The 8,650-nt window shown below is 34.1% G+C and overlaps 1 protein-coding gene across 1 annotated transcript; it reads right to left on the bottom strand.

The window, feature by feature from the left end:
• Positions 1-4,208: 4,208 nt before the first annotated feature.
• LOC103944961 (beta-glucosidase 12) lies at positions 4,209-7,635 on the bottom strand. The gene is given in 14 exon segments (XM_009355451.3): positions 4,209-4,658; positions 4,743-4,851; positions 5,022-5,124; positions 5,219-5,250; positions 5,345-5,562; positions 5,654-5,769; positions 5,932-6,187; positions 6,290-6,377; positions 6,538-6,615; positions 6,746-6,821; positions 6,959-7,017; positions 7,194-7,263; positions 7,454-7,552; positions 7,555-7,635. Coding segments are annotated over 14 exon segments (1,614 nt in total). The 3' UTR covers positions 4,209-4,429.
• Between the last annotated feature and the right edge of the window lie 1,015 nt (positions 7,636-8,650).

Here is an 8,650-nt window from a genome sequence, read left to right on the forward strand (position 1 = left end):
GTCTAAATTCTAAGAATTGTAGAATTCAGATTCCCATTGTATACTTAAAAGTTTTCTAGAATCAGAGTAAGAATAGTAACAATGTCAAATATGTTTTTTACCATAAGCCTTGTGAGTCCTTCTCTAGAAAGCATTTATGCTAATAAGCACTTAACTGTTCAAACGACCAGTTTGCATTTTCATCTTTGATGTCGTTTCTAACCAGAGATAACTTTGAAAGTTAATACGTGCAAGAATTGGAAACTTAACACATGTTAAAGAATTGGACCATCTTAATTAAATTCCCTCTAACTAAATAAAATTTAATATGAAAATATTAACAATCACCTACATGAATGGAGTTTTGCTCTCAATATTTTGCAAATGAAAATACACACTAAGAGAGAGATTCAGTTAAAAAAGTACCGCATAGAGATATGTAGTTTTTGGTTTTGAATATTCTGTAGTGTATCAGTATTAGATGTACTTGACAAATCAGCGAGCATGATGTCATAAACTATTTAGTCGTTTGTGTAAACCAAGACAATAGTAATCACACTACACATTCCAGACCCCCGTAGTTACTCAGTTGTGTTCATTTCATTCCTGAACAATTCCTGATGTCTCTTGAGTGCTCTAAAGAATTAAGTCATTCAAAAAATTTTCATTTGAACTGCCCCATTCCAGACTCAAGTAGATGACTTCACATTAAGAGTATCCTACAATATCCCACTTGGATTTTAAGAATTCGATTTGAATTATTAAAAAACAAAGTTTAACATAATCTCACTAGTAAGCAGTATTGTTATTATCAAGACATCAGTGAGAAAGTATATCTCCATGGTGCTACTCCAAATTATCATAATTTAGTTGTCTCATTTGAACCCAGATCTTTGAATCTCCAGACAACTTGGGTTTCCATTATGATGACTCTTAATTACGGGCCCTTAACCCGTTCTCCTTAATAATTAACTTACTCTCTAGCCAAGCTATGGTACCACTCGGTTGACTATCTTTTATGGTGTGCACTCTCCTTTTAAGTTCTTAAAAAAATAGTTGTTTTGCAACATTAAGTTCTTCAAAAAACATATGTGACAACTTACAAAGTAAATAATAATAATAATAATAATAATAATAATAATAAAAAGAAGTTGATAGAAAATCTCTAAGATAACATTCTCAATTGGGGTTGCTTTAAATGCTACCATTAATTCATTCTTTTACTGAAGAAGTAAGAAAAATATATATAAAGATAGACCCCTATTTTTTAAGCATCACAAAGCCTCCATAATCTAGTCAACATCCTTACATGCATGGATTCCAAAACTCACTAGTGGTTCCATTACATTACTTCTCTCTCTAGAAAGTGCTCATCATTCTGTTTCCTAGAAAGAAAAAAAATGTACTCATGATTCTCCTTGAAAACATTTGCAAAACAAATTCAACACAGTAACTGTAAAAGCCATTTTTAACAAAATAAAATTTTAATACGAAAATATTAAATAGTTCTAACACTTGCAACAAAATTGTAAAACTTTATTTTTTTCATTTGAAAATGCTTGTTTTTATTTCCGAGAACTCTATAGGCTTATTAGTTCTGTAGTTTGCTGCTAGGTGTTTGAAGGATATAGGCTTATGATTTTAACGCCCAAAAATATCAACTAGCAAAGTCCAAACAGAAACGACTATATCGGATATGAATTTGTTTGGTTTCTAGAGGGACTTCAGTTCACTTTATGATTTTTGAGTGAACTAGTCAAACTGTAGCATACCCACCCATACGTATAGTTAGCAAGTAAGCAACAAACATCCACTTAATTTGAAACAAAATATTCCATTTTTTATTGGTAAAATAAATAATCCTAAGCCAAATTCATTCGGATAAATCATTCAACATTAACCTAACATTATTCATTCAGGTAAAATAGATCGATACATCTCATAAACTGCCATCCAACTTTGGAATGCAACAGGAACAATGGATATTTTCGTGTGAAGCAACGCTTTAGTCATGATGATGAAACTGCATTTTGAACATGCACCAAAAACAGATCCAACAAAAGTAATGTTCTAGGATACTCCAGCTATTCTAATCATTAATCTTTAATTACAATGACTGGAAAATCAAAGGGCATGAGAACCCAATGCATGAGTTGGGTTTTTTTTGTATAATCCCCTCCAAAAGATATCCTAACAATAGTTCAAATGAAGTTCAAAAATTGAAGAGCAAGGCAGAGAGATGAAATGGTGTTCATGCTCATAGCTTTGACAAAATCCAAACAAGTATAGAATCATAGTCATGAAGTGTGATGATATTCGATAGCAAAAAACTCTCAATCCGAAAGTTGATTGCTTCTTTGAAGGAACGAGTTCTGAATCTCTGATTGACATGTAACCCCAAGAAAATGTTGCAACTACGAACAAAGAATTCAACTTAAATGTGAGAACCAAAACCACATAGAAAACCAAGTACAAAAATTTCAAAAAGTAAGAAGTGAAGCAATAGAGGCAATGAGTTGAATCACCGTCCAAATGTGATTTCAGTTGGGCATTTAATCAAACTTTTTATAGGCGAATACAAGCTTCGCAATCGAAAACCCACAAAATAAAAATTATGTAAGCACCAAGGATTATATGTACCATCGTATTTCATTTCTTGCGGAGGTGCACTTATTTCGGTCTACCTTACTCTGGATAGTTTTAGAGTAAGCTGGAGGAATATGCAATTCAGACTTCTTCATGTGTAGAAATCCAAATCCATAATGGCCATGTGATGTAGGATTCGTTCATATTCATGAATTTTTTTCTTCTTACTTGATGTAGTATGCCCCCCATCCTTTTCCATTACAAGTTAGTAGTGGAGGAGGGCAAGTGTGAATTTGTCACGCAGTGCTTTGCGAGTGACTTTGCTTTTAGCTTGTTAGAGCGGACTTGAATTGGTTAACCCTTAGGTTAATCATTAATTTGATCATGACTGTGTGTATCATGAACTCATAGGTTGTTGCGGCGCGTTATGCGTCGTTTAATATTAGTTCGGGGAAGAACTTGAGGAATTTTGCAGAGGATATGAATGGTCAAACGACAATAACGTTTCCCACATAGCTCGAAATTGAGTTCTGCAAAATTCTACAGAATGCTAACATCCACATATTCGTGATGGTGTATAAAAAGAAACTTAGTTTGCTTCGAGAAGGTACAATTTAATATGTCAAGTTGGCAGTGCTGTTCCAATGTGTTGCTTGGGCTGGCTTGCCGCCCAGCTGCTTAGCATGCCAATTTTGGGATTGTTCTATTTTATGAAAAATTGGAAAAATAAGAATATTGAAGCTCTGCATCGTATCTTTCCAAGTGTATATGGCATGTCACTGAGAAACCTTTGAAATTTTTGTTTTTCCCTAGATGTGCAGTTCTGACAAAAATGCAGGTTTACCGGTTTTTAATTGAAAAATTGGAAGGATTGATCGTGTAGAAAATTATGAAAGTTCGACATTATAATTTTCAGTGTCTTAGCTTTTGTGTCCAACTAGACTTGTGTCCAAATTCTTATGCAAAGTCGATTTTCTGTTAAAAATCATCCAAGAAAGAATGGTGTGATGGGTGATATATCGTGAACCATTCTTGACGAATAGGCTATGGTGGGGCATTAAGGAGATAAGTTCTCCATGGACGTGTCTACGGGTAGACCGCGGTGAATATGACAGAATATGCATGTGGCAGTGCATTATCTTTAGTTTCATTGGTTAGAGTATTTATAGATGTCTTGAGAGTTCTTGTAGGGAAAGTAATCCTAATTAAATTGGGAGACTGTCTATGAGGAAATCTACGATAAGATATCCAATCTTCCTAGGATTACCTTGCCTATTTCCCATTTATATCCTAATTTGACTTGAATTAGGGTTTTCAAACTTGGTTGGCAAGTCATATCTTCAGTGGACTTAAGCCTAGTATGTCAGACTAAGAATGTAGGACTATGCTTCATGGGCTATGAGCATTTTGATCATTTTTGCTACCCAGGTGCCATGTGTCATGGTTTTAGAAAATTATGGTCCCCCACACTTCAAGTGCTTTTCGATGATTCACTTGCATTTTTACTAAAGATTGATTCCAAAAACATTTTCACTAGAAACACTTTCAACCATTTTAAACAGTTCCAAATGAACCCTTAGTATATCTATGGCAACTTTTTGGTCGAAGGCCATTGAGGGTAAGTGTACAGTTTAATTGAATACTGAACATTCAAAAACATTTATTTTCATAAATAGTACATTACATTCATATGGAATTCAACTGCGGAAGAGGCACTAGCCATAATGGTAGTACAAATATAGAGAGACACACACTAATAACATATACAACAAACTCATAACGATTTGTTGCAACTTATTCCAAATCAGAAGGAGTGAAGTTGAAAAAACTAAAAACAAGCCCCACAACATTCATCAGTTTGAAGTTACACTTGATAGAGAAAATCAGTGTCTCCAACATTATTGGCCAAAATATTTGAACTTCCTTTGCGCTTCTTGAGGAAATTTGTGAACCAATGGGTCGAATTTTTTGGGTACCTTTGGAGTCCGTCAAAATCCACATAGTTAATACCAAATCGAACTGTGTAGCCTTCACTCCATTGAAAGTTGTCTAAAATTGCCCACGCAAAGTATCCTTTCACATTACTACCCTTCCTGCACCACAAAATAAATAAATGATGGCTTAATATCACTATAAAAGGCAATATAGTCCTAATTAGTATTTCAACAAGCACTTACTTGATTGCTGCATGAACGTAACAAAGGTGGCGATTGTAGTAGTCAATCCTATCGGGATCATGGAGGGCATCATCTAGTGATAAGGTGGAATCATTGAACTCATCAACGCCTGCAATATAATTCATTACATATGTATTTAGTACTTTCTCTCAAAAAGAGAGATGTAGTTGGTTTTAAATTTAGATGTGGAATTACTCATCTATATTTTACATCAATATATACATCTATACGCCAGAAATTAAAAAGTGAAATTAAGTGAGGCTTAAAAGTGTCAATTACCATTCTCAGTAATGTAAATGATTGGATCACCATACTTATTCTTCGTGTAGAGTATAAAATCGTGAATTCCTTTTGGATAAACATATAACCAGTCTGAAGCAGCCTGTAATACCATTTGAAGATATTTGAGATTGTTAGGAATTGTATAAAATTAATCCTCCAAACACAAATAACTTAACCTAAAATTTGATGCGTACCTGAGGACCAATAGGAATGCCATCACGTTCAGCTGCCAGAACACATATGAATGCGATCAATATTAGAATGTAATCATTCTAAGATATTAATTAATTAGTCAATAAAAGGTTTCCATTTGTACTCACTCAGTGTAATAACATGTGGATCGTATAAGTAACTTGCAGGTTTAGAATAATTCTTAGGTACATCAGTTGCATATAGAGCAGTATAATAGTTCAATCCAACAAAATCAAAAGACCCAGTTAACATCTTGGATTCTTCTTCCGTGAATTTTGGCAATCGTTCTTTAACAAGGGCTTGCATGGTGTACGGGTAGTCACCTCTTGTAATTGGATCCATATACCTACAAAGATGTGAAAATTCCAATAATCAACTTTATAAGTCATAAAACGGAAATATAACCCACTTGATTTATAAATTAATAATACACTTGCCATCCAAACATAAAATCCAGAGCTCGATTTGCAGCATCTATATCTTCCTTTGCATCTGAGGCAGGCTCAAACCAATGTGACAATAGTGTTATTCCTATCACCCCATTTTGATATGCCTACAAAGAAAATTCAAAAATGATTTGATGTAGTCCCATACAAACTCCAAACTGTTTACCTCGTTATTCAAAAGGTTTCCTCTTGTGGTGGAACCTAATACTAGTGACTCACAGAGATTTCACACCCAAAAAAAAGGGAACTAACTACTTAATTCATTATACCTGAAATTTGTCTTTGTACACTTTTACAGCAGCTGCATGAGCAAGGAGTTGGTAGTGTGTTACCAAATAGGGTTCAGTAGCCGAATCTCCACCAAGGCAGGTTGGGTCTTGCCAAGCAGAGCATTGTCCCGGTGCGTACATCCCGATTGTATAACCATGGTTACTGATGGTATATGGTTCATTCAATGTGATTCAGTGCTTCACTCGATCACCAAAAAGTGAAAAACAAAGTTCTGCGTAGTCTTTAAAGTCATCGCTGCGTGTCCAAATTTCAAAACATTTTTGTTAGATGTGGTACGTTTTTATTTAATTAAGCAAATGACCAATATTACACTTAGGATAAAATTTGTTTACTTACACAATACGAGGGCTTAACAAACCACCATATGCATCTTCTAACGCTTGGGGAACATCCCAGTGAAAGATTGTCACAAATGGCTGTAAGCCTATATATAACATTATCGGAACGCAAAAAAAAAATTAATAGTTTGATTCAATATTGTTTTATGAGGGCACGTTATTAAACACTAATTATATATTAATGGATGGGATGATATATGAGATTAGATGGGAGGGATGGTATATGAGATTAGGTAGCTTTGTCACCATTGCGAAGGAGTTCATTGATGAGATTGTCGTAGTATTCAATTCCCTTCCTGTTGACACCCCCACTTAGCGTGCCATCTAATAATTAGAACAAAATAATCAAGTGAGTTAATACCTATCTATATATCGAAATCGAATTAAGTAAAACAGGTTAATCCATGAAGTAATTGGTCCCAAATCAAGTATATGAAGCGGATGTCAACATTACTTGGTAACAATCTGGGCCATGAGATAGAGAACCTATAAGCATCCAACTTCATATCCTTCATAATTGCTACATCTTTCTGTAATGACAAGAAAGGCATACATAATTATAAGAAAGAAGCTAAAAATTAATTAAGGATCTCATGTTCAATGTGCTCTTCAACTTCATAGTGGGAATTTAGGGTTTGGAGAATAATATTATTCCTTGATTGATAACCTTATAGAGGTGGTATTGATCAATGGCGACATCTCCATTGCTGCGATCATCGATTTTTTCTGTCATTAACCATAAAAGTTTTTATTATTTAGAGCATAAAGATGGTAGGAATCATAGAATGAGAACTATTATATATGTCCATGTAGTGCATGTATAGTCCATATGTATCGAAAAATATACAGACATATACTACATGCCCAAGCGTATTTGATGATAATATGTGGAAGACTATAACCTGGATGGTTGTGGGTGAAGGTGTCCCATATGCTTGGTCCTCTACCATCTACGTTCCATGCACCTTCTACCTGAAATATGCATATGCACATTCAAACTGAAGATGTCAATATTCATGCTTGCAATGAAACTGAAATGTGCATGTGCATATATATATGCTATAGTTTTTTTGACATTGAAATCAAATTAGACCTATGTGATTATATGAAACTCAAATTAATTAAAGGGTAATTAAATAGCTAAGCCCTAGCAGGGACTGGCCTGGTAAGCTGCTGTAGATCCACCAAAGACGAACCCTGGTTTTAGAGCATCAAACTTGGTCCTGTCAAGTGAGTTACAAACAATGGGTTTTATCTGGCTTAAGCAGCTTTGGTGTTTGTCAATGCAAAGCCATTGAGTAGCAAGACACACAAGAGCAAAGAGCCTAAATCATGCATTGCCATAGTTAACATGGAGTGGTTTTGTGATCGAGATAGCTAGGTTGGTTCTTCCCCGCATATTGCATGGGGTTTATATAGCGGGCTGCGTACCACGTCTAAACGTGAGAATATGATAAGCAAGGTTTTACTAAAATTTGATAACAAACGTGCAGGCTTGTAAAAAAAGTGAGACCACTTAAAAGGCCAAAGCAAATATACTTTTGTCACAAGAATAAATTAATATGAAGACTGTTGGATAAATACATATTATACAAAAAACTAAATATACGTTTGTAACATAATATTAATATGGAATATACGGTTTGCTATATTAATATATATTTTATAAGTAATAATTTCTCAGCATTATGGAACGTAAAACTTTGGTGGTTTGGTTTTTTGGGAAATATTCAAGGAAGGAATTAAGTAAGAAAAATATTTAAAAATAAAAATAAAAAATTGAAAAATGGAGAAACCCGCAGTTCAAGATACTATAAATATGAATACTTTTTCATCTTTCGACTTTTTATCTTTTTGGGACCCATCACGTACAAGCAATGGCTGTACGCGCATGGGCATGGAATGGGACCAGAAAAGTTAGAATCCACCTCGCCGGATCTTTTTTATGAAAAAAAGAGATTAATATTTTTTTTATATGTCAAAATTGATAGCAATAGCTTTATGTTAAATCATGTAAATTGACAAATCGACAACTTATATCTACTTTCAAAATTTTATTACATAAAATGCTCCGTTAGAATTGGCATCTCCTATTGAAAATGCCCAAAGTTAATAATTAATCCTACAATTTATTTGACCAATACTAAATTAATACAATTTCAATATTTGCAACTGGTGAATTGGAGAATGAAATTTCTTGATCTATTTTAAGAATCAGCCCATATATGAGGTTTGAAAAAATGTATTTACTCAACAGCCCATATATGAGGTGTGAAAATGGTTTACTCAACATGATTAGAGATTTGGAATGAGGATCCTCTCCGGATCCTCTTTGTTTGGATTCCGGAAATTCTTAAAT

This window comes from the organism of the source record quoted next, unplaced genomic scaffold, assembly GCF_019419815.1.
Source record: "Pyrus x bretschneideri cultivar Hongxiangsu unplaced genomic scaffold, Pyrus_bretschneideri_v1 Contig82, whole genome shotgun sequence".
NCBI lineage: Eukaryota > Viridiplantae > Streptophyta > Magnoliopsida > Rosales > Rosaceae > Pyrus > Pyrus x bretschneideri.